Source organism: Lathyrus oleraceus, chromosome 6 (genome assembly GCF_024323335.1).
Source record: "Lathyrus oleraceus cultivar Zhongwan6 chromosome 6, CAAS_Psat_ZW6_1.0, whole genome shotgun sequence".
Taxonomy (NCBI): Eukaryota; Viridiplantae; Streptophyta; class Magnoliopsida; order Fabales; family Fabaceae; genus Lathyrus; species Lathyrus oleraceus.
The window spans coordinates 14,812,313-14,839,737 of record NC_066584.1 but is presented as its reverse complement, the minus strand read 5'-3'; the positions used below and the strand labels follow the sequence as shown (position 1 = coordinate 14,839,737).

The following is a 27,425-nucleotide window of genomic DNA, read 5'->3' as shown; positions in this document are numbered from 1 at the left end:
ATTATTCTTTCTCTTATTTTTTTTCTTCATCTTTATCACCTTGTACACCAACAAACATACTAATAAATAATATAGAATATAAAACATACAATTATTTTTCATTATGCAATTGAACCATACATGAATGATTTTATCGAAACATACAAAGTTGCAACCATAGTTCTAACTTTGTTTTATTTAGGATACATAAAATCATACTTCTCCTTACATACATTTATTATTTGAACATAAATCCAGTTTGAAAATGAAGTTAGCATCTAGATAACACAAGGACGGTCAACAGAATAATTAGGCACCCAAGCAGCAGCCATATTGCCAATGAAATGGTAAACAGAAACAGTTCCAGGGCTAACTTTGAGAGCTTCGTAAAGTAACTCAGAGTCCATACCTCTTGTATCATGATGACAAATGTAGCGATAAATTCATGATCATAAAGCTATGGATAAGCTAGAGATCAAATAACAAAAGTCGCCACCGCGCTTTTATTGTTTCCAAGGGAAAAGGAAAAAAGTACGAACAAACCCAAAAAGTAAGAAGTTTTAAAATCAAAACTAATAAAATGTCAGAGATTATAGGTAAGGGGGTTGGTTACACATAAGGAAGGTGTTAGCATCCAAAGTGTCCTAGGTACTCCTAGGGAGCCCTTTTTGTGTGCATATGTATTTGGTACAAAAATGATATTTACAATCTAATAGAATGGGGGGGGGGGGGGAGGGGAGAATTCATTAATTATATTTTTGTGTTTGGCAAGACCTTCGGTCTTGTGCCTACATACCAACATAAAAATGAGGGATCAAAACCCCATAGTTCGTGATACAAATTTCAAAGTGGATGTATTGCTTTTAACAAAATTTAGTTTGAAAGGCACAAAGGCCTAAAAATGGTTTGGATGAGTTAGTTATTTTTTGGCTTTTTGAAAGTTTAAGTCAAGTATAGTTAAGTTTATTTACAAGTTTGATTTATGAAAAGAAATTTGAAAATGCAATGGCATAAGGCCAAAGTTTCTATCTTTTTGCAAAGTGGTCAAAGTTTAGAACAAAATAAGTTCAATCAAAAAAGATTTTAAAAAATGGGAGGGAGAGATTTTGAAATTAAAGAAATGGGGATAAGATGGAGAGACTAATCCTATGCACACAATTAAAAGTTAAGAGTTGAAAAGATCTGACCAAATGGGTAGCAATCCAATATACAAGAATGTTAATAGAAACCCAGAATTCCCTTGGACTTTTAGAATCAAGCAACATACAAATGCACAATTATATTATCTTGAAGAGCAAAGGCATCAAATAAAGATAGCCACATCCAAGCTTATCCATTCCATGATCTTCTTCAAGATTAACCCATGTAGCAGATGAATTTCATAAGTCACAGGTTCAAAATAACAGCTTCACAATGATCATGTTGCAGATGAACTCAGAGGGATCTTGAATGATGTATCAGATGAAGTTTCAAATTGCAAGCACTTGGTTTCTCAATAAGTTTCCATTTGTCCAAGATCAAGCCAACAGTCCACACAAAAGTTTTTTAGGGTTTTTGTTGTTATTATGTACATTAATGGTCAAAGACCACACAAACAAGCAAAGTATACACAAACAAAATATATCAACAATATGGTCCAAGTGGATAAAGTGAAAATTGCATTAACATAAACAATTAGAATGATATGAACAATGACAAATATATAAAAGTTAGAATTACATGACATTAAAGTAAATCGCTTGAAATTAAAAGTTAGTTGTTAATAGGTTAGAAGTTAGTATTGTTTTGATTTTTCTTTTCATTCTTAGACATCCTTTGGAGAACACTCAACCCACTTATCACAAGCATGGGTCCTTGAACCAAGACATCTTCCAAAGGAAGGAAAAAAGGTCAAGTTTCCACACAATACCATGAAAGAGGGGAGACATACAATCTCACTAACTAGAATGTTATGCCTTTTATGTCACAAATTTAGCGTTATGTTAAGCAATCGTAATTAGACTTATGTAGAACTCACAACTATTTAAGGTCGGGCAATAGAATTTTGGTGTTAATGCATGTTAGAGACATAGTATTATGGACTATGCTCATGAAACATACCACACACAAAAAGAATATGCAAAAGATGTGACCTAATCTCATCCATACTCATGTTGATTTTTCAATCAACTAGCTTTAGGACTTTGAGATATCATAGGCTAAATGAGATAAATGCATAAAGAAGGGGAATGAGATGAAGAGGGAGGGGAATGGATAAAAACTCAAATTGATCAAAGGAGGACTTTTACCAAATTAATATCATCCATTAATTTTGGGAGATGGAATGTACATTCTATCAATCCCCTAAATCCAATGATATTAACTTGACAAAGTCAAATCAACCTTGACCAAGGCCTAACAACAAGAGTCAAACACAAACAAGTCATCACAATTGGTCAACAAAATTATTTGGCATTTATTCAAATTAAAAAAATACTAAAATAATACATTTAAATTAAATATGGTTTGTCAAATTTCTAAAACCTCATCAAAACACCAAATAAATGGCCATGAGATTTATCATAGATCAAACAAGGTCAAAGGACCTTGGAGAAAAATTTCCAGAAATTTTAAAGACTTAAAAGTATTTTTAAACAATTAAAAACAAATTCAAAATCAATTAAATCATGAAAAATATTAATAATGATCCAAAAAATAATTTTAATTCAGAATATGAAAGAGGAAATTATTTGATTTTTTTGGTGAAACTCTCATATTTTTTGGATCAATATTAAAATTAATACGAGTTAATGAAAATAAAGCAATTAAAATGAAATTCAAATAATCAGAAAAAACGTGGACCACTTGATCTCCCTCATTAATTGAGGTGGCAGATCAAGTGGCCACCGACGCGCGTTCCATGGTAGACTTGAGTCAACGCGGCACATGCATGGTAATTAAAAACAACGCACGAGATTAAAACAATTAAAAAGGGATTAATGGCTCTGAACCGTGCCAACACATCACCGGCGTCCAAAGGCCGGTCATCTTCTCTGGTGACCCTGGCCGGACTGGTTCACTCATCACCATCAAAAAAATTAAAAAGGAGGACATTATTTGAAAGAAAAAATTGCGTAGAGCACGAATCTGACCTCAATTTTAGCTAACTCCTCATATATATATAAAGATATGAGGAGTTGAATTTTGAGGTGTGTCAACTGAGTTGCTTCGATTTAACCTCTAAGCAACTCAATCTTCTTTCCTACATTGGTAGGACTTCAGATAACCAAAGAATCAAGAGAATTGAGCAAGATTGAGAGAGAATCGAAAAGATGAATTTTTCTGGAAAATACCTTCAATGCAGGTCTGGATTCAACTGTTCTTGCATTGGCTCGTGCTTGATCTCACTCAGAATGCTTGCAGAAGTAGAATGAAATGCACAAAAGGTCTTGGATTCCTGGAGTTTTGAATCTCAAAATAGTGAGATTCAAACTCAATTTCAAGATGAAATTCTCAGGATTATCCTCTCAAATGGAAGGGTTAGGGGTCTAGGATCAAAGCTGGCGCGAATGTGTCTTGAATTCTGAGCATATGGAGCTCTATTTATAGCTGGATCATGTGATATTTGCACCTTCCAAAAGACTTTCCAAAATTGGCAATGGATGATGCATAAGTGCATGGGCGTGTACATGCCCATGAGATCATTACTTTAGGTCCAAAATCGAGTGTGAGAGAGTCTGAAATCAACTTGGATTGCAAGGCAAGTGTACATGGAAACTTGATGTTTGATCTTTGCCAAATGATGATGTAATGTTCAAGCCATGCGCAACCTATTCAATTCTTGTCCAAAATGGATGAACTTGGACTTTTTGGAAAGGTTAGATCAAGAGGAACAACTTTCATGTTCAACACCTTTCCATTTGAAGCTTGTATCATGATGAATTTTGAAGTGGAAGTTTGGAAATTTCAACATGTTGAAATTTTTTCTAAGTGTCAAGCCATATATCTCAATATTCCACCTTGCTTAACTTTTTATGTGAGCTTCAAATGAGAAAAGTGTCTTCATCAAAGTTGTATCTATTTAAAAGACCTTAAAAATGGTCATAAATTTCATGTCATTTGGATTTTAAATGATAGAGTTATGCATTTTTGAAGTTTGGAAAAATCACTTGTTCAATGTTATAGATCAAAAGTGACCTATAATGTAGCCTCATATCACATGCTCATAAAAGTTAAATTAGCTATCACTCAAAACATGAAAGTTGAAGTAGACATCATCTTGAATTAGACTGTGCAACTTGGAAATCTTTCATCTCATAAAAATTGAGAAAGTTATGGCCTTGGGAAGTTGACATTCAAATTAGGGTTTAGACAAAATGACCTATAATGTTTCAACATAGAAAATGATTTTCTAAGCAAAACTAGCTCTAGTTCTCAACATGAAAGTTGTTTGTAATGTCATTTAGAGTATGTTTTATCTTGTAATCATTTTCATATGGTGAAAATTGTAGTAGATAGGGTCTAGGGAGACCCAATTTTGATCAGATGAATTCATCTGGCCAACCACCATCAACCAACTTGCTAATCTTCAATTATATTGACTTTATAGGCTCATGGTAGATCATATATGCATAAGATGATGAATTTTTAAGTGTCCCTTGATAAATTTGATCAATTGGTGAGATAGCTTGTTGGAGAAGTTACTTAAGATACCGAGTCAAACTAGAGTTTCCAAGACAGATCACCCTCAAACTCTTGTAGAAAACTTGATCAATATAACATGTAGAGATCATTGGGACTCATATATGATGCTTGTTACCATACTTGTATCAATCCATGGTTGTTTTCTTTGTTCATTAGGGTCTCAAACCCTAGATGTGAACTTGATAGATCAATGAGATCATGCCCTACCTACAAAAGAGTTAGGCAAATGCAAAGACATATTTTTGGTATTTTGGTTAGTAAAATGATAATATACAAGTATGATACAATCACATAGTGCTTGGTGATATCTCCCAAAACAAACCCAATGAAAAGGTGTAAGGAGGATGCCAAGGTATGATCCCAATGCTAATGGTTATGATGAAAGTGCATGAGGGATCTTAGGGTCAAAATTGGGGTCTTACAGCTGCCCCTATTTAAGGACATTCCTACTGAGGAGGCAAAGGTTAAAATCTTCATGTCGACTCAGTAGAATGGGCTTAAATAACAACACAACACCAAATTTTGGTCCCTAAGAGACCTCATGATGCAAATGTCATGAATGCAAAAGTAAATTCTTTGTGGGGAAATTTGCCACAAAAGGAAAAGAAATCAGAGAGACCGAAAGTCTGCAGGAGTACAATGCATTCCATAAGGGAAACACACTGAGGAGACAAAGACTCTGGGGGGAAAAGAATTTATGCGTAGGTCAGGCTACGACTTAAAACTACTAGGGAACTCAAGGGATTCCATACGAAAATGGAAAAGAACTCAGCTGGGGAAACAACAACATCTGTAGGGGATACAAGTAAGTCGGGATGAAACTGAAATACTTGAATCATATAGGGAAAAGCGATTTCACTAAGGAAATGCGCACTCAATTCAACTAGGGAAGAAATAAACTTCAACACAGGAGGAGCATAAATCTATTATTTACTACCTGTTACTGGGTGAGGAGATGATAGAGATCTGCCTGAGAGAACATCCGTTATCGGTTAGGATGAACATATCAAGGATGACTCGCTGGGAACCAACAGAAGGGAGTATTCATTACTGTTTACTGGGTAAGAACAACCTTGCTGTGGAGAACTGCAGAAAATAGGATTTACAACTACTAGTTACTGGGTAGAAGACCAAGGGTGAGAGTATCCATCATCGGTTAAGATGAACATATCAAGGATAAACTCAACAGGGAAGAAAATCCATCATCGGTTAGGATGAACATATCAAGGATAGACTTTCCTGGGAAATGTCAAGGAGGATATCCGTCACCGGTTAAGATGAACATATCAAGGATAAACCAACTGAACAAAAAATAGGAATTACATCTATCGAATGCTGGATAGAATACCGTCAAAGAGAAAACCTGTCATCGGTTAAGATGAATACATCAAGGATAGACTCTGAGAGGGGAGAAAATAGGCATTACATCTATCAGTTACTGGATAGAATACCAAGAGAGAGAATCCTTCACTTGTTAAAGTGAACATATCAAGGATCAACTATGCGGAGGGTACAAAAGCAGGATTTACAACTACCGGTTACTGGGTAGAAGACCACAAAGAGAAGGAAACCCATCATCGGTTAGGATGAACATATCAAGGATTAACTCTCTGGGAAACAAGAATAAGGATTACAACTACCCTTTTACTAGGTAGAATACCAAAGGTGAGAGTATTCGTCATTGGTTAGGATGAACATATCAAGGATAAACTCAGGCAGGGGAGAGAAAGATATCTGTCGCCGGTTAGGATGAACATATCAAGGATATACTTTCCGAGGAATAGATCCACTAGGGACTCTCTTGAGGCGAAAAAACAAGGGTACTTTTGCCATGCTTTGGGCAAGAAGTAACAAACTGCAAACTAATAAGAATATTACCAGTTACTGGGCAATAAACTATTAGGAGACTCGAAGCATCTATCTAGGTAGGATCTAGAAAGAAACAGTCAAACAATACTCAACCCAATGAGGACATAACTCAAGGGGAGTGGTTCCATCCAGATGAACAACTGGGGATGAAACTGAAATAATAAACATCCACGATAAAATAACTCAGTGGGGAAGAGGAGAAAGGTTAAAGTCTTTTTGCCTAAGGGCCTGACGCTCTATAATTGAGGGAGGACAGACACCGAAATTTGTATAGGGATAAAGTACCACCATACAGGGAATGAAAATCTCAAACCAACAAGTTAATCAGATATGCAAATATGCAATTATGAAATTATATAAATGTATATGTATATATGATGATTATGCTGACACGAACGATCACAAAGGATACAAAGGTGTCGCAAAGAAATGGAATCATCGGTACAATCCTCGGTCAATCCACAAAATATGGAGACAACTACTGGAGAACAGAGAGATCATCAATCCAAAAAGCTCAATCCTAATTGGGGAAGGAGGAGATCTGCTGAGGAAATAGAAATATCATCGACTCTGTGGGGAATTTTAGGTCAACACCATAAAAATGGGAGACAACCCTACAGGGAAATAAACTACTCAGAAACCAGGAGGAAACTCTGACTGGGGAGCAAGTCGAATGGCGATTGGCGGGGAAACTAGTGCGATCTACTGGGGAGATCAACCACTTCTGGTGAAGGAACACAAACTCCACTGGGGAGGGCAGAAACTCTGTCGGGGGAGACAAGCCGCAGGGTACCTGAATCAACCAACTCAGCTAGGGAAAAGGAACGAAACTCCACAGGGGAATCAAAAACTCCGCCGATGAACTGAATCAACACAATCGTCTAGGGATACCCAAAGAGTTATCTGCTTGGGGAACCTCTGATGTTTCGCACTCAAGGACTTGTTATCCATCGAAATGCTGTTGATATTTCTTTTCAATTGCTTTGGAAAATTCTTGCTTTTATATGTTTTAATAAAAATAGATTTTGATTAAAAAATTTAATTTCAAAAATGATCATAGTAAAATTTAAACTATTGGATGAAATAAATAAGAGTAAGAGCAATTGGATAAAAGCTCAACTTTATTTGATAAAATGGTAGTCTGTAAATGACAAGACTCCATAGAGTTTTGCAAAGCTGAAAATGGTAATTTACATGGAAAAGGGTTACATTGAATATAAATGACCCTTAATCCTTCTACCAACTCTTGATATCCACTGTGCTCTTGATCGCTGTCGGGGTGATGAATTGATGTCAACCCTTGTGCTCAATCAAGTCTTCAAAACATTAAAGATCAGCAGAATGCATTTACTTGCCATAATCCCTAATTTTTGCCTAAGTTGTCCCAAGGTGGGGTACTTAACTTATCGGGAAATTCTTTCTGTTTTATGTCTCTAATTTTTGCCTGGATCGCCCTTTCGGGTTTTCAATCCACCGAGACGCTTATTTTTGCCTAAGTCGCCCTTTCGGGTTTTCAACTTAACGAGTTGTTCTTTTCTTTTTAGGCGAAGTATTTCTTGACTGCATCTGCGTTAACAGGACGAGTGAACTCTTCAGCATCCATAGTTGTAAGTATCAATGCGCCACCTGAAAAGGCTCTTTTAACAACATATGTGCCTTCATAATTAGGAGTCCACTTCCCTCTAGAATCTGGTTTAAATGTCAAAATCTTTTTGAGCACAAGATCACCTTCTCTGAACACACGAGGTCTAACCTTCTTATCAAAAGCTTTATTCATCCTTTGTTGATATAACTGACCATGACACATGGCAGTTAATATATTCTCTTCAATCAAATTCAACTGGTCAAACCTGGTCTGACACCATTAAGCCTCAGTCAACTTGGCTTCCATGAGCACACGCAATGAAGGAATCTCAACCTCTACGGGGAGCACTGCTTCCATACCATACACAAGAGAGAAAGAGGTTGCCCCTGTTGAAGTGCGGATGGATGAACGATACCCGTGCAAAGCAAATGGGAGCATCTCATGCCAATCCTTGTATGTGACAACCATCTTCTGAATAATCTTCTTGTTGTTCTTGTTTGCAGCTTCAACAACCCCATTCATCTTGGGTCTGTAGGGGGAAGAATTATGATGTGCAATCTTGAAGTCTTTACAAAGAGCTTCCACCATATTGTTATTCAAGTTCGATTCACTATCAGTAATGATCTTGCTTGGCACACCATAACGATATATGATCTAATTCTTGATAAACCTTACAACAACTTGCTTGGTTACATTTGTATACGATGCCGCTTCAACCCATTTTGTGAAATAGTCAATTTCCACCAAAATGAAACAATGTCCATTCGAAGCTTTGGGCTCAACCATCCCAATCATATGAATTCCCCACATGGAGAAGGGCCATGGGAAAGAGATAACATTCAATAGTGTTGGAGGAACATGAACCTTATCAGCATAAATTTGACACTTGTGGCATTTCTTCACAAACTTGCAACATTCAGATTCCATTGTCATCCAATAGTAACCTGCCCTCAACATCTTCTTCTCCATTGCATGTCCATTGGAATGAGTACCAAAGGAACCTTCGTGCACTTCGGTCATCAACAAGTCTGCTTCATGTCTATCCACGCATCTGAGCAAAACCATGTCGAAGTTTCTCTTGTATAGTATATCACCATTCAAGTAGAAATTTCCGGCTAATCTTCTCAAAGTCTTCTTATCTTTCAAAGATGCCCCAGGCGGGTAAATCTGACTTTTGAGGAAACACTTGATGTCGTAATACCATGACTTTTCATCGTTGATCTCTTCCACAGCAAACACATGAGCTGGCCTATCAAGACGCATTACAGACAAATTGGGAACTTCATTCCAGTACTTCACTACAATCATTGATGCCAACGTTGCAAAAGCATCTGCCATCCGATTTTCATCTCGAGGGATATGATGAAACTCAACCTTTTTAAAGAAAGTTGAAATCCTCCTCGCATAATCTCTATACAGCACCAAACCAGGTTGATTTGTCTCCCATTCTCCTTTGATTTGATTCACAACCAAAGCCGAATCACTGAAGACATCCAAATACTTGATTCTGAGATTCATGGCCTCTTCAAGCCCCATAATGCAAGCTTCATATTCTGCCATATTGTTTGTACACTTGAAAGTCAATCTAGTTGTAAATGGTAGATGCATGCCTTGAGGAGTAATAATCACTGCCCCAATGCCATTTCCATATTTATTAACAGCTCCATCAAATACCATGCCCCAACGGGAACCAGGTTCTAGCCCTTCTTCAAGCAATGGTTCATCACAATCTTTCATTTTCAAGTACAAAATCTCTTCATCCGGAAAATCATACTGCACTGACTGATAATCTTCAATCGGTTGGTGAGCCAAATGGTTAGCCAAGATACTACCTTTGATTGCTTTTTGAGATTGGTATTCAATATCATACTCTGACAACAACATCTGCCAACTGGCAATTCTCCCAGTTAAAGAAGGATTTTCAAATATATACTTGATTGGATCCATTTTGGATATCAACCAAGTGGTATGATTCAACATATACTGGCGCAGACGCTTAGCAACCCAAACCAATGCGCGACAAGTCTTCTCAAGCATAGAATATCGAGTCTCACAGTTGGTGAACTTCTTACTGAGGTAGTAAATCGCAAATTCTTTCTTTCCAGTCTCGTCTTGCTGACCAAGAACACAACCCATACTATCTTCGAGCACAGTCAAATACATGATCAACGGTCTTCCTTCAACAGGTGGAGATAAATCGGAGGTTCAAGCAGATATTCCTTGATACTGTCAAAAGCTCTCTGGCAATCTTCGATCCAATTACAAGACTGATCTTTTCGAAGAAGCTTGAATATAGGCGCACATGTGGTAGTCATGTGGGAAATGAATCTGGAAATATAATTCAAGCGGCCGAGAAAACCTCTGACTTGCTTCTCAGTTTTGGGCGTAGGCATCTCTTGTATTGCTTTGACCTTGGCAGGATCAACTTCAATACCCTTCTCGCTGACAATAAAGCCCAACAACTTACCAGAATGAACACCAAAAGTACACTTATTGGGATTCAGGCGGAGTTTATATTTCCGCAAATGGTGGAATAGCTTCAACAAATGCTCAACATGTTCCTCCTCATCAATTGATTTAGCAATCATGTCATTGACATATACTTCGATCTCTTTATGCATCATATCATGAAAGAGAGTAGTCATTGCTCTTTGGTAAGTTGCACCGACATTCTTTAGACTGAAAGGCATCACTCTATAACAGAATGTTCCCCAAGGTGTAATGAATGTGGTCTTCTCCATATCTTCGTGTGCCATCTTGATCTGATTATATCCGGAAAATCCATCCATAAACGAAAAGACTTTGAATTTAGCAGTATTGTCTACCAACATATCAATGTGTGGCAGAGGGAAATCATCTTTCAGACCGACTTTATTCAAATATCTATAGTCAACACACATGCGGACTTTTCCAACTTTCTTCGGCACAATATTGGCCACCCATTACGGATGCTCAGTAGTTACAAGGAAACCGACATCAATCTGCTTCTGCATTTCCTCTTTAATCTTCACAGCCATATCAGGACGCGTTCTTCTCAACTTCTGCTTGACTGGTTAGAATTCTGGCTTCAACGGCAATCTATGCTCCACAATCTCAGAATCCAGACCAGGCATGTCTTGATAGGACCAAGCAAACACATCTGAATACTCTCGAAGAAGATCAGTTAACCCCTTCTTGACTTCTGGACACAGGCGAGACCCGATCTTGACTTCCTTCATATCATCCTCGGAATCCAAATTGACTAACTCGACCTGCTCTTCGAACGGTTGAATGGTCTTTTCATCTTGCTCAAGAAGACGAGATAATTCATCACTCACTTCTACATCACTTTCCTCCTCGACTTCAAACACAGGGAATTCGAAATCTGGAGAAGGAGAAGGATCATTGTATTCAATGGGGTTAGGAACCAACCTGCATAATGATTTGATATTTTGATTTTAGAGAAGTGAATTTGTGACCAAATATTATGCAGATGGACAATTATATTGTTTATTTATGTTTTTTATGATTACCATTTTCAGAATAAAGAAAAAAGTTAAAATAAACACCATAGATGTGGATGAATAGAATTAATTTTATTGATGATCAATTTGAAAATGCACAAACAATGCTCACTTCTCCCTTAGGCATAGGAGAAGGATTTTAAAACATATAAAAGAAATTACTTAGATCGATGCAAAATAACATGAATATCAACAACAGTCCAATTGTCGCAAGCCTTTCCATGCGTCACAAAATTGGTGCAGTCTTCCTCTTCGCCACCCTCTAGCACAACATCTAAGTGTTGTTCATTGCCATGAATGAACCCTCCGCTACGAAAGCTAAGTTGTATATCTTTAGTCCTTGCAGTTGATGAACCTTTCTGGAACCCCAAACCGGTTATGCCTTTGTTATCGGAGACCTCTACCATGTGCCCCCATTGATCAACATTGCCTTCTTCCATAATCTTCTGAGCATCTTTCAATGAGGACATAGGTGCCCCAACCCTCTTTTCAGCAGCAATAAACAAGGCTTGTAATGGAGTTCCAACCTCATCCTCAGCTTCAACGTAAGAGAAAGATAACAAGTGGCTAACCAACAACGGCTTCTCTCCACCAACAATCACCAGCTTGCCATTCTTCACAAATTTGAGCTTCTGGTACAAAGTCGAAGTAACAGCTCCTGCCTCATGGATCCATGGACTTCCCAACAAGCAACTGTAGGCCGGGTGGATATCCATTACTTGGAATGTAATTTGAAAATCACTCGGACCTATCTTGACTTGAAGGTCCACTTGGGCAATAACCGTTTTGCGCGAACCATCAAAAGCTTTGACGATTACGCCGCTATACCTCATGGGCGCTCCTTGGTAAGATAGCTTTGACAAAGTTGACTTCGGAAGCATATTCAGCGACAACCCAGTGCCAACAAGCACATTTGACAAAGCATCCTCTTTGCAATTCATAGAAATGTGCAAAGTCAGATTATGGTTCACGCCCTCCTCAGGGAGTTCTTCATCACATAAGCTAAGATTATTGCAAGAAGTGATGTTAGCCATAATATGATCAAATTGATCCACTGTAACATCATGTTTTACAAACGCTTGCTCTAGAACTCTCTGCAGTGCTTCTCTCTGTGCTTCAGAATTCATGAGCAGAGACAACACTAAGATCTTTGAGGGGGTTTGGAGCAATTGCTCCACCATATTGAACTCACTTCTTTTGATTAACCGGAGTACCTCATCATCATCATTGGGTTTCAAATTGCTGGATTCACCAGACTTACCTTTTGAAAAGCCAACTGGGTCTTCAACAGGAACTTCCACCTTCTTACTCACAACTGATTCTTCTTTATCTTTTGGGAACACCGACCCAAACACTCGACCACTACGGGTCACCTTAGTAATATCAGCAATGCTCACTACTGAACTAGTCGTAGGTAATGAGACCTCTTGACCATCCTTCATCATTGTAGCACTATACTGATACGACACAACTTTATCAGATGAATACGGGACTGGGCCCGCTAACCGTATTACCAACGACGATACTGATCTTTGACTATTGTTGTTACTGGAGTCATACTGGATTACCAACTTCTCAGGCTGCTTGAAAATAGGCACTATGACATTAACATCATCTACATGACGAGATTGAACAATTTGAATCATGCCTTCATCCATCAGTCGTTGGATGCCCCTTTTCACAACTTCACAACCCCTCGGGTTAACACTACAAACAACACAACCATCATGGTCGTGCTCACATTCACTTACCAAAAAAACATCCTTATGCATCTGCACCAAGGATCTTCAGATAAACCGCACGTCAAAAACTTTAAACTCTCTAGGACAACCATCCACCATATTCACAGAAGAGTTCCCATGGGCGGGCGACGTATTTTCTTTCACATTCGGCGCACGATCCTCGAAGGACACCATACCACTCTTCATCAATTTTTGAACCTCATACTTAAGCGGATAACAATTTTCAATATCATGTCCGGGTGCTCCTTGATGAAAAGCACAACGGAGCTCAGGCTTATACCACCAAGGAAGTGGTTCTGGAATCTGTGGCGGGTTTCTTGGTTGGATCAGGTTCTTGAGAACCAAGGATGGATAGAGTTCTGTGTAAGACATAGGAATCGGGTCAAAAGAGACCTTCTTCCTCTCAAAGTTTTGTTGATGATGATTGTTGTTGGTATTGTTGTTGTTGTAGGTGTTCGCTCGTTGTTGCGGTTGTTGTTGTTGACGTTGTTATTGTTGAACTGGTGTTGTTTGTTGATTAGAAAATACCGGGATAACGGAAGATACTTGATGATGATGTTGACGGGATGGTGGATTTCTTCTGATCTGAGGCCTCCTCTGCCTCCCACTGCTTATTACATTCGTCTCACTGTCTTTCTTCTTACCGAAATTACTGCCATACCTCTTGCTTGTTGATGTCTCATCTCTTGACAAACGTCCTTCTCGGACCCCTTCCTCAAGCCTCATCCCTATGTTCACCATTTCGGTAAAGTCACCGAGGGAACTAGCCATCATTCGTTCATAGTAAAATGAACTCAGAGTTTTCAAGAAGATCTTTGTCATCTCTTTTTCCCCCAAAGGAAGAGTGATCTGGGCCGTCAATTCCCTCTATCTCTGTGCATACTCTTTAAATGTCTCTTTGTCCTTCTGAGACATAAACCTCATCTGGTCTCTATCAGGCGCCATGTCCATAGTATACTTATACTGCCTGACAAAAGCCTCCCCCAAGTCATTGAAAGTGCGAATGCTGGCACTGTCTGTAGCACCTCAAATTTGCACCCTACCTTTGTACATTCATTTCGTATTAGGTCATTAACATAACTCATTGCATAACATTGCATGGCCATTTGCCCAAGTGCAAGTTCCCCAGACAAATTGGGTCAAACTGATCAGGAGAATCAGTCAATCAAGCAAGCAAGTGCCATTTTCATTGAGACAAAGCACTAGGGTGGATTTATCAAGCTCATATGGTCTAAGGATCATTTTGAAGTAATTTGGCCAAAGATTGGATGCTCAGAAGTCATCAGTCAAGCTGAATTTCAACTGAAGCCCTAGCCAGTCAACTGCAAAGTCAATTGTGGATTTGGAGGGTGGGAGTGACAAGAGATACTCCATTCATGTTCAAACAAGTCTCATTTGACATTTCAAATACTCACATTGAAGGATTTGAGGTCATAGCAAAGGTTTCCAAAAGGAAAAATGACCTATGGTTTCAAGTTTCCAAAAGGATGGCAAGTTTTTGGAACGACTTCAACCTAATTTTCCACCATCAAAAAAGCTTCAAATGGAATGTTGTTGAACATGAAAGTTGTAGATCTTTCTCTCCCATTTTCAAAAAGTCCAAGATCGTGAGAATCGGATGAACGGTTGAGGAGATATGATCAAATTACCACCGAGCGTGCATGGCAAAATTTTCCATGTATCGATACACACGAGTTTCGCATCGATGCATGCAAGGCAAAAAGGGCTATGTATCGATGCACACGAGTTATGTGTCGATGCATACTGTTAAAAAGTGCTGTGTATTGATACAAACAAGTTACGCATCGATGCATACTGTTAAAAAATGCTATGTATCGATGCACACGAGTTATGTGTCGATGCATACTGTTAAAAAGTGTTGTGTATTGATACAAACAAGTTACACATCGATGCATACTGTTAAAAAGTGTTATGTATCGATGCATACGAGTTTGGCATCGATGCATACTGTTAAATATGTGCTATGCATTGATGCAGAAGCTTGGGTATCAACACATAACTCTGTTTTGATCATGCATTGTTTACTGTTCACGTCCATATTACTTCATGCACCACTAATTGGCAAATTTGCAAAACACCTTGGTTTTCATTAATCCCTTGGCATCTTCTTAATTGTGATTAGCAAGCATCATTAGTGCATCATATATATAGACTAATCATAACAGAAACAGCAAATCACAATTCATTTTCTCGGATCCAAACCAAAAAAATTCTCCAAATTCTCTCAAAATTCTTCAAACTTTTTCTCATTTTTTCCTTCGAATTTCATGATTCTTTTTGGTTTCTCTTGTGTTAATCATCATTTGTAGGTGTTATTGAGGAACTGTTGCAGGAGAAATCGTGAAGAACTTGGCTAAACCGCAACTGTCATCACCTTGTTCATCCATAGCATCTTGAAGTTTCTACATCATCAAGCTGTGTCGAGCTAAACTTCTACTTGCATTCATCTTCCACAACACCATAGGACATCTGTTTTGACAATTGGAGGCTCGAAAAGCTCAAGAACACGAACTGCACATTCATAAGGTGAGATTTCGAATCCTTCGATTCTTGAAATCAGCATGTGGTTTAGGTAGATCGTGGAACATAGATTACACTGCAACTTAGATCATGAATTTTCGTTAGGTATTGATGAAGTTATGTGGATCTGAATGTTTGACTGTGAAACTTTCTTGGCTCGATCCGTGAGATTTAGGAACTTGTAGGTTAAATCATGGACATATTCGCATTCCTCGTTCTTAGACGATTCCAACGGATATTCATTTGTTCATTTTGGTGATGATTCGATGTTCATCGTGTTCTTGTGTTTCTGGTAAAGAAGATGAAGTTCCTGGAGAAAATAACCTGTTTGATCCGAAATTCTGTTTGAGAATTTGAATAGGATGTTTCCCGCGGTACTGTTCACGTAATTACAGATATGCCATTAATGAAAACCAATTTAATTTATATTATTCCAAAAAATCATAAAAAAATACATGTGACCTTAGAAAAATCATATAAAACCATAGAAAAATCAGAAAATTGTGAAAATAATTTTGTTGACTTTGTGGTTGACTGTAGATGATTTTTGACCTATTGGTCAAAGTTGTGCTTGGTATATTTTTCATTTGACCTAGGGTTTCTTCCACATGTGCATAATTTGATACCTTTGAATGATTTGATCATGAAATCCTCATATTGTATAATAAATGGCTGAAAATTTTTGTGTTGATTGTTGACTGGCTGAGGTTTTTTCCATATGAATTTCTTGAGTTTTTGATACCTGGCCATGGAGTTATGAATTTTTGAACTTAGGTGTGACAATTGGTGTCACACCTCTTGATGCCAATTTGTTGGATTTTTTAGTATGACTTATCCTTGTTAGAATTGATTGAAATTTGGTATGGATGCTCATTAACATGTTAGGATCCTTTGTGAATTTTTGTGGAATTATTCATTGTGTTTTCTAATTGATCATGATTTTTCATTTCTGATGGTTGAATTTGCAAGCTCATATGATGCATGTTGGTAGATTGATTGTGAAATGCTCATGTGGTATTGTATAATCATGAAATTTGATATGCTAGTAGAAGACACATGTTAGGACCTCCCTGTTTTGGTCTCATCCATTTCTTTGTTGTTTTCATTGAATTATGAATTTTTGAAGTGGAAGTATGTGTTGATGTTGTGATTTGTAGCCTATAATTGTGCCTGTTTTTGTTGATTTTCATTGACATGGTTCCATTTGCCCAATTAAGCTGAAATTTGGTGTGCCATATCTGGATTAGGTCCTGTTTAGGTGAAAATTGTTTGAGAATTTTGGGGATGGTGTTGATGTGGATTTGAATGCAATAATTCTGTTTGTAGGCTTAGGGCTTCCTTTGAACTAGTTTGCCTTACTTTGTGCATAGAATGGGCATGATGAATGATATGACCATGAAATTTGGTAGAATAGTTCCTGACATGTGTAGCTTTCATTTGGCTTTGGTCCCATCCATTTCCCATTTAATCTCACTGTTTACCATTGGATTGAAGTTGATGCATATCCTTGGGCCTCATTTGATGTTGTTTTTGCATGCTTTGTCATGTTTAATTAATTCCCATAGCTCCTTTTATCCAAATTGCTTGAAAATTGACATGAAGCTTGTTGAATGTCCCTTGTTTAGGATAGAATTTTTGTGGAATTTCCCATGCTGTTTTGATATTTTTTGTGATGTGATCTTGCTGATTACTCATATGTGGTTTAACATTGCTCACTTTGCCTTACATGTTGCATAGATTGAAATGTGTACATGATTTGGATATGGGACCAATTGGGATCCCTTTGTATTTGAAATAGCTTGACTTTGATCATGAATTGGTTGCTGTTTTAGGATTTTTCCTTCTTTTGGACCCTAGGCTAGTCCTAGTGGTCATGTTACTTACATTTGAATGTGATTGTGGCTTTTCAGGTTAAGGAGTTAAGGCTTAAGGATATTGTTTCACATTTGGGATGTTTTGCTTGATACTTGTAAACTAATGTGTTTGTTTTGTAGGATGTTTGAGCCTTGAGCTTTGTGCTATGCACATCATTGGGATTGTTAATTGATCATTATATTGTTGTCTGATTATGAATGGGATGCTGATTCTGTTTGACTTTTGTACAGGTACACTTAGTTGCTCAGTTCTCTTAAGAACTTGCATTGCTTTGCTTATAAGCAATTGGCATTGAGGTATAGAACCTTCTTCTTCATGTAGTCTGGAGACCCGGTTGTTACCGGGCCGGGCAAACTGTCTGAAGTCCTCCTTAAGAGGCAATGCTTGTGTATGTTTATATTTGTCCCAAGCAGGAAAAGTCCTCATTTGAGGCAATTGGTGGAAGGTAGGGATAAGCAATCTATCCCCCACTATTCTGTGAGTCTTCTCCTTGCTCCCATTACATGGTTGTAGCATTGAGACACAAACCCAAGATCTTGTACATTGTACAGTCGAGTCTATGTCCTGAGCGTAGGAGGGTCCCTCCATTCTGGACCCACGCTCCTTTGTCTTAAGCTCTCCCTGACCAGGGATAAGAGCTGTGAAGTCTAATCTTCACTCTCCTTTCATCAGCTTCACCTTAGCCCCTTCATGGCAAGGTTAAGAGCTAACCTGGCCCCGATACAGAGGCTTGTTTGTTGAGGTTGATATGACCCCTCGACTAAAGCCTAGCCCTGATGTTTGAGCCCCTTGTTGGTGTGTTTATTTCATGCTGTATATGTTTGTGTGGTGTGATTGTATCCCCTAGGTTTGCTAGACTCCGCGTAGTCTCGTTTGCATGTCAATTAAGGTAGCACGGTTCCTTCGTATAGGACTTCCTTTCTTGCTTGAGCTTTCCTAAAACACAAACAAACATTATCCCCTCTTAAGGATACGTCAACTCCTTCTACTACAGGTGAGTAAGTCTCCAATGGTCGAGCATCCGGTAGATTGCGCAGTGACGTTATCCACTTAAAAAACACAAATCAACAGGAATAGTTTAGCCGAACTACGGCAACTCTGATTCTCATGTCCAGATGAGATACGTAGGCACGAGATGCGATGTCTTGTCGAGTTTGACTAACAACTAACACTAATCCTTGTTTGCTTTCGCCCTCGTTGCGATCCTTTTCTCTCGCCCTCGTTGCGATTGAGACCTCCCCCTTCTCTTGCCCTAGTTGCAATTGAGACCCTTCTTCTTGTTGCATGCTGTTGTGTGTTTTGGGTTCGGATGCTGGCATAATTCCATCAATTGGTTGTCGGGCTCCATGTTTGCCCTTTTGAGTGTGTTTTGGGTTCGGATGCTGACATAATTCCATCAATTGGTTGTCAGGCTCCACGTTTGCCCTTTTGAGTGTGTTTTGGGTTCGGATGCTGACATAATTCCATCAATTGGTTGTCGGGCTCCATGTTTGCCCTTTTGAGTGTGTTTTGGTTCGGATGCTGATGTAAGTCCAGTGATTGGCATTCAGGCTCCACGTTTGCCTTTGCCTGTGGTCGGTTGTGTGCGTGTTAGCCGAGCTACGAATGCTCTGATTCTCCTTCGTCCAAAGGAGATACGTATGCATAGGATGCAACATCCTAGCGAGCATGTGTCGTTTCCCATGTCCGAACTACTTAGACTCTGATGTCTATGCCTGATAGACTAAGTAGGCCCAGGATGCGATGTCCTGCCGAGTCAGTTTCAGTCAGTCTCTTGTGTCTCTTCCAGCCTGTATAGATGTTTATTTGAGCAGTGTTTAGCAACCAATTTTCCTTCCTATTGTGCGTGGATCCCGTCGAGTACGACGGATGCGTAGGGGTGCTAATACCTTCCCTTCGCATAACCGACTCCCGATCCCATTCTCTTTGGTCGCGAGACCACGTCTTTTCCCAGGTTTACTCTGAGCGTTTCCTTTCCCTCTTTTGGGATAAATAACGCACGGTGGCGGCTCTGTTGTTCTTGTTTTCCCGCCGGTTTTTCGCGTAATGCGACAGCTGGCGACTCTGCTGGGGACACTAGAGAAGTTGACCTGTGCTGGTCCTTCTTCCCTAAGCGAGTCTCTCCTAGCGCTCTCTAGGTTAGGGCTTTGGTTGCTATCTGCTGTTGTTTATTGCATTCATTTCATTTATTGTTTGCATTTATTATTTGCATTTATGTTTGCATGCATCATACTGGCATTGAACTGTCTCCTGTGCAGGTGGTTCTTCTGTCTGGGGTGGGTGTTCTGAGTGGGGCTAAAACCCAGGCCCGAGTATGCACCTAGGATTAGTGTGGGTCTCACGTTCCTCATTTGCTAAATCAGCATGATGTTGTAACGTGACATACCACAAGCCGGACGAGGTTCATCTGATAGTGCTTTCCATTGTGGAATATTCCACTTTGGTTGAGTTACTTCATCTGAACTGTTGACTCTGGTGACCGTTCTTTTCCGGATTCTTGGTTGAGACGATCTTAAGGGAGCTACAATGGCACACCCGAAAGGGCAAACCCATTGAGTATCTTTGCCCGATTGTCGAGACCATTGTCCGCCTTAGGATGACCTTGTTAGAATTCACCTGTGAGGGGCGGGTTTGATGTTTGCGAGTATAGTTTCTGCCTGTGATGCTGTGATGGTGACTATGGTTCAGCCGGATTTAGGGATCTTTATTTTTGGACGCCGGAGGTTTGACCTTGGCAATTATCAGCGGGTTCCGTTTATTTCGGATCCCCGGGTTGAATTGAGAGTACTTGTTCAGAGGATCCGTTTGTCATCCGTTCAGTGGATGTAATCTCCAGTTCCGTTTATTTCGGAGCTCCCCAAGTTGGATTTATGGTGACCTAGTCTTTCAGATAACTGTGACTGGTTCAGAGACTTAATGGGTCTACAGATGACTTGGTGGCACAGTGACCTGCATTCATGCATTCGCATTGGTCTCATTTCGCATTCATCTGCATTCAACTCATGTCTGTCCGTACTCAGGGTCCATTATTTTTAACAGAGACTCAGGTTGAGAGACACCAGATGTCAGAATATTGTTCATAAAATTTTATCTGTCTCGATGAAACCGGAATCCAAGGACAGAATATTCCTAGTACGGACAGACATTGCATGTGTGAGTCATACTAACCCATTTGTTGTTTTGTAGGTGTCAACCGGTGCGCATAGCTCATCTGTTCAGATAACCTGCTGGGGTCAACAAATCCAAGCTGATGGATCTTCCCAACGCCGACATCCTCGAACTGAAAGAGATGGTGAGGGATTTGTTCAGTATTATGCAAGGGCTTGCCTTGGGGCAGAAAGCCATGGCCGAGAGATTGGAAAGGATTGAGGGCTGGATGATCAAGGAGAAAGTTCAGGGAAAAGCTCCATCATCCGAAGTGAACAAACCCTCTGGCACTGTAGCCAGGAAACCCTCTGACAGTGGTCCGTTCAAGAAGGAGATTGAGTCAGTTGGTGCGCCAGCAAAGAAAGAACGCAGTAAGGATCGTTATCATCCTTATGCTGCTGCTGTAACCGCTCCTGTTGGTAATCCACTTGTACCACCGCGACAACCACCACCTCAACAGAAGGCACCGAGAGTTAGGGGCCAGGTGAAGAAGAAAAAGGAGGAGCGTCAGTTCGAGGAACCACCTGTGACCTACACCCTTTTGTTCAGGAGATTGAGGGATTTGGGGTTAGTCCGACCAAGGATTTTGATTCCCATAGCACAACAGAAGAGGCCTGCACACTATGATGAGAATGCCAGGTGCGAGTTCCATTCTGAGGCACCCGGACACAACATTGAGGGTTGTAGGGCTTTCAAGCATATTGTCCAGGACATGGTGGACTCAAAGATCATCAGCTTGGCACAGATCATGGATGGGGATGTCAATCCTGTACCCAGGCAGGGTCCTGCAAAGATGAAGATGGTGAAAAAAGTCAAGAAAGGAATGGAGGTGACTGAGGATGATCAGTTAAAGGGTCCGATGGCTGTGGTCCCAAAACTTCTGATGCAGGATGGAACTCTCCCTGCTATTGATGATACTTGTGCAACCGTCGCCACAGAGGGGTGTATGCTGACAGAGGATACGACCCAGAGGGTCATGGAAGCGGAAATGGATAGTGAAATACTTGAAACGCCCAGTCAAGCAATCGAAACCGTACAGGTGGAGAGCGCTCTTGTTGTTGAGAAAGAGAGGAAGCTGTCCATTTCTTCTTATAAGCAAGCTCTAGAGGTGGTGAAGAACAAAGAGGCCCGAGGCTGGGGAAGGATCATTGACATAGTGGTGAAGGCAGACATGTTTGGGATCGGTTATCGGCCAGATCAAGAGTCGTCTAGACCTAACAGAGGACGTCGTCCACCGTACATCTTCGTCAGTGCAGGAATGCTGAATTCTGATCAGGCTTGTTCAGTGAGTGAAGAGATCGACCGCGACCACGAGCTCGAGCTGTGGATAAAGTCGTGCGTACCAGGCAACTGGAAAGCCTCCAAAATCACCACTGTCGCTCATCCGGAAGTGTAGTATTTCTGTGTTTTGATTTTGTCTGCATGAAAGCCATACGTTTTGCCCGAAACGTACTGGTCCATTGTAAGGGCCACCTCATGTGTTTCATTGTGCAACATTTTGCATCAGTAATAAATGGATGTTTTTGTGATAAAAAGCGGTGTTCCCTGTTTTTCATTTTTTGCAGTTTAAAAAATAAAAATGGCAATGTTTTTCGTTTTTCTTTTGAACTTGTCTTGTTCCAACCACAAAAGTGATTACCCTCCTGATCTCATCGATAACAATTTGGTTACACCTCTATATGGCTTCGACAATCCAAGCTATCATGCCGAAGAAGAAGGCGAAGAAGATTGTGATCTGTTGGAAGATTAGCCAGGTTGTTGAAACAAGAGGAGAAGGTGATTCAACCACACGAGGAGCGAGTCAAGATGGTAATCCCAAGTAGAGCCGAGGTCAGAAGGGAAATGAAAGTTGAGGCCGCTTCAGAGGCAAGTCAAGAACAGAATGGTAGCCCTGTTAAAAGAGCAGGTTGATATGTGCGCCTGGTTGTATCAAGCTACACCAGGGTAGAATACCCATGTTGTGGGGCACGAGCTACCATCGAGAGAAGACTATCCTCTAGTGAAGAAGAAGGCCGGTGCCACGGATCAAAGGACTACGGTGACTTTGTTTCATGATATGAATCGTCGTGAAAGCAAATGCCATGTTGATGACATGATGACAAAGTCCCAAGTAGAAGAGGGGCATCCGGTGGACTTGATCCAGTGGTTTGACAGGTAGAGATAACTCATACCGTTGAGTTCGAATCAGTGCACTTATGGAGTGCTGTCCGGTAAGCTGCCGAGGCTTATTGTGAGCGGATAAGAGGAATCGAGGTCGATCCTGCAAAAAAAAAAAAAAGAAAAAAAGGAAAAAAAAAACAACACTAGAGACGCCTGGACCGAAAAAAAAAAGAGAGAAAGAAATCAATGGTCAGGTGGAATGATGACTGCCAAGGGGCATGGAAAAATGAAAAAAAGAATAAGTTGCAGGAACCTCCGATTCTAATGCCTCCCGTGGAAGGAATAAATGTTGATTTGGTACTTGACAGCCCTCAAAGGGTCTAGGAGGTGTGTGGTGGGTCGGCATAACAAGTCTTGTCGAAAAGAGCACGCAATTTACCTAAGCAAAAGGTTTATCGACTGTGAAACAAGGCACTCATTGTTCGAGAAAACTTGATGTACTTTGGCATAGGCTGCTCGCCGACTGAGACAGTATGCTGGTTCATACCACCTTGTGGATGTCCAAAATGGATCTGATCAAGTATGTGCTTGAGAAGTCAGCATGGACCGGACGGGTTGCGAGAGGGCAAATGGTGTCGACTGAATACGATATTCGGGGTACCTCCCAGAAAGCAATCAAGAGGAGGGTATTGTATGGTTATCTCGCCTAACAACCCATCGATGATTCTCAACCAAGGAAGTTTGGAGTCCCTGATGAGGACATCTCGAGGTACTCAAATCGAAAGATTGAGAGTGACCGATCCCGGAGGAGGGGCCTGGCCCTGAATCCGAACGGATTCTGATGTCTGATGGGGAAAGTTTAAAGTGAATGAGCTGGTGCTTCCCCGACAACATTTGAATGCACCAACGATGGTGGCTGAGTACGAAGTTGGTCCTGAGTGTTGTACTTCGGTACGTGCATCTACTGGGGCAGCGCCTTCCTCATTCAATATGGGATGGAAGTGATATTGCCTGCTGGAGGCCAGATCTCATTGTGGAGAGTCCGGATGGATGAGAAGTTTGAAAAAGGGCAAGTGGATGAGGACTCGGTATAGCGTGTTGAGCCTGATTGAGGAAAAGAGGCTGGCAGTTATTTGCCGCGGGGCAGTTGTACCCAGCGAATGAAGCGTGTTGTTAACCGAGAAGTTGGACCTCGTGGGTATCATGAGAGATATGGTGTTGAAAAGGATCCTTCCTCCTCAACGATCGTGGGGCAAGTGGATGAACAAATTATGAAGGTTCGTTCGTGGTCAAAAAAAAAAGTCTCCTCTGACAAAGCTTTGTTGTTGACGACCACGAATGATGAAGATTTTCCATTCCCTGTGAGTGCGGACGCAGTTAGAAAATACTTCGTGAAGAAAGCGACCCGCTGGACAAAAAGAATAAAAGAGTCCAGGCAAAAAAGGGCATCCCGGCGAACCAAGAAGAAAAGAGAAAAGGTTCGGGCAAAAGTTAGGGATAATGAGGAAAAAACTGTACACCCGACAAGTCGAAAACCCCACAAGGACGACTTGGGCAAAAAAGGGTATCCCGGTGGACTAAAACCTGAAAGGGCGGTCCGGGCAAAAGAGGGATTGAAACGAATAACTGCGTCCAGCATGATCGTTTGTGCTTTGGTTAGGACATCTCGGCTAGTCTCCGACGGAGATCGATTGGAAGCGTCTTGATTCGGAAGGCCGAAAGTGAGGAAAGTCTTGAGGACATATGGGGTATAACCGAGTTGGAACCCGATGAGATCACGGTTTCACATTGCCATTAGGATAGATTTTTCCTTTTATGCGCAATCACCTCTTTCCAGGGTTTGCTTCCTATGTGTTGCTTGGTCTTGAGCCATTTTTTTGTTTCAGTCAATAAATGCGTTCAGTCAAATAATTTTGTTTTTGTGTCATTACCGCTTTGATCACGAAAACATCCGTTTATTTTGATAAGAATACTTGCATTTTGAAACATAGAGGTCCCTTCCGATGCATGCTTGTAAGATTGAAATCTGGAAATCTTATTCGGAAGTTTGAGTGATCTAGATGTTGAAAACATGGGGCACGCCTGGGGCACGCTTTTATCTAACAATCTCTTGTGCAGGTGCCGCTAGATATCTTCATTCGCTGGCAAGTAGTGATATGAAGCCTTGTGACAAAAGATCCCCAAGTCCAACCAGGGGCAAGGGATAGACGAACAATGAAAGGACGGTGAAGGATTACGACGACGATCCTGGAAAGTTAACCAAGAAGACTCTTCAAAGTCTGAGGACCGGGAAGTTTGTATGGATCCCAGGAATTTGATCTTCGTGGGATGAATCAGAAAAGTCTAGACGATTCTGGAAGTTCTCAAAAGTGGAAAGCTGACATTGTGGGTGGACGATGGATGCCGCGGTTCGACGACTCGACAGGTGGCCCGTGTCCGATAGGCCGTATTTCCCCAATGGGTTTGAGAGTGGAATCTCCCTAGCATATTCGAGATCGGTGCCTCCTCAGCAAGCCTGAAGGTTACCATATCCCCAGCGGAGTTGTGACTGTTTCCCAAGTCTGAAGCTGTCTTCCCAGTAGAGTTTGTGTTGATGGTTTTCCTTCAGCGAGGTCCCCAAGCGGATCGGGTTTGGAGAAGATCATCCCCAGTAGAGATAAGCATGGGTTGCCCCCCCTAGCAGGGTGATCTCCAAGCAGTTCGGGTTCGATGGAGGTCATCCCCAGCAAAGGTTGTCTTTCCCCAGCAGGGTGGAAGTTGACGTGGTAATGAGATCCTCAGCGCAGTTCCTGGAGTCCCCGGTGTTGTCTCTGGAGGAGACATGTGTTTATGCATCCATCATTTAGATAGGCATAGCATATTGCATCATTAGTGCATAGCATTTCCATGATCATGGGGCATTGTGTAAAACAAAAAAAAACTCATGCATCAACATTGCAAACATGTCCATTAGCCCTAGGCAGTGGTGACCAACCGAGATTGGGTTGTTGGAAGGAGTTTAGCACCGCGCCATTGGATCGGCTTCAGAGTTGGGTTCCCCAGCATGGTTGAGAGGTCGGTGTTTTCTCAGCAAGCGACTCCTTAGTCGAGCGGATATCCCCAGCAGTACACTTCCCCTAGCAGACGTGGGTGTGTCCGATCTCTCCATGTAGAGTCTACCCCTTAAGCAGAAAGTGTCTACCAGTTCCTTCTGCGCTCCCCACTGAGTTAGATCCTCGTGGATGACGGTTGTTTCCGTTCCCTCCCTCGCGGGACGGGTTTCCCTATTGAGTTCTTTCCTCATTGGGATGAGTCTTGATTCAGTCTGCCTTTTGGGATCGATCCTAAACTGGCTTCCTGTCGGCTGTTTCTTGTGCTTCCCTGGGGCATAAATGAATAGTTGCTCATTAATCGGCACTCATTCATCTTATCCTCAGCGGAATTGTGGGCCTCTACCTACAAACCGGTAGTTGTAAGTCCTATCTTTGTGGTTTTCTACCCACTAATCGGTAGTTGTAAAATCCCACTTTCATCCCCTAGCAGAGGTAACCTTTGTGGTTCATTCTGTTTGTTGGCTTCTACCTGCAAACTGGTAGTTGTAAGTCCTATCTTTGTGGTTTTCTACCCACTAGCCGGTAGTTGTAAAATCCCACTTTCATCCCATGGCGGAGATTGTTTGTGGGCCTCTACCTACAAACCGGTAGTTGTAAGTCCTATCTTTGTGGTTTTCTACCTACAAATCGGTAGTTGTAAAATCCCACTTTCATCCCCTTGGTGGAGTTAACTCTTTGTGTTCATCCTGATTGATGACGGTTACTGTTTTCCGTGGTTTTCTGCCTATTAACCGGTAGATGTAATCCCCTCTTTGTGGTTATCATTATCCAGTTTTCGATATTGATATTCCTTTCCTTTCGGATATTTGCTTTGATTAAGCAACTTTATCCCCAGCGGGTATTCCCTGTCCTTTTGATTGGTCATCTTTGCATACCTATTCCTGGTACCCCGATGCCTTTCTTTTCGGTCGATTTGTCCATTTTACAACCAATCCGGTTATGGATAATCTTCCATGCGAGGGTATTATCTATGTTTCAACGGCTATAGATAATATATCTCATGCGCTCTTGGGTCGAAGTCGTCCTCCCCAGTTGAGTAAGATTCGTATTCCTTTGTTCGGAATCGAATATCCATCCTTTAACAAGTTTGCCTTTGCACTCTTCAGGATGATGTCGGTCGATCTATCCATTTAACAACCTGCAACCCGGTTATGGATAATCTTCCATGCGAGCGTATTATCTACGTTTTGACGGCTATAGATAATATGTCTCATGCACTCTCTGGTCAGTCTCTTGATTGTTTTCTCCAGCAGAGTAAGATTCGTATTCCTTGTGGAATCGAATTTCCATCCTTTAACAAGTTTGCTTT

The 27,425-nt window shown here is 40.8% G+C and overlaps 1 protein-coding gene across 1 annotated transcript in view; it reads right to left on the bottom strand.

Annotated features, from left to right (window-relative positions):
* Positions 1 to 257: 257 nt before the first annotated feature.
* Positions 258 to 27,425, bottom strand: part of LOC127093678 (embryonic abundant protein VF30.1) — a gene marked incomplete at its 5' end in the record, with an annotated part of 43,790 nt that continues 16,622 nt past the window's right edge. Inside the window, one exon of the mRNA XM_051032610.1 lies at positions 258 to 409. Within this exon, the coding sequence (XP_050888567.1) occupies positions 258 to 409 (152 nt within the window). The remainder of the gene's footprint in view (positions 410 to 27,425) is intronic.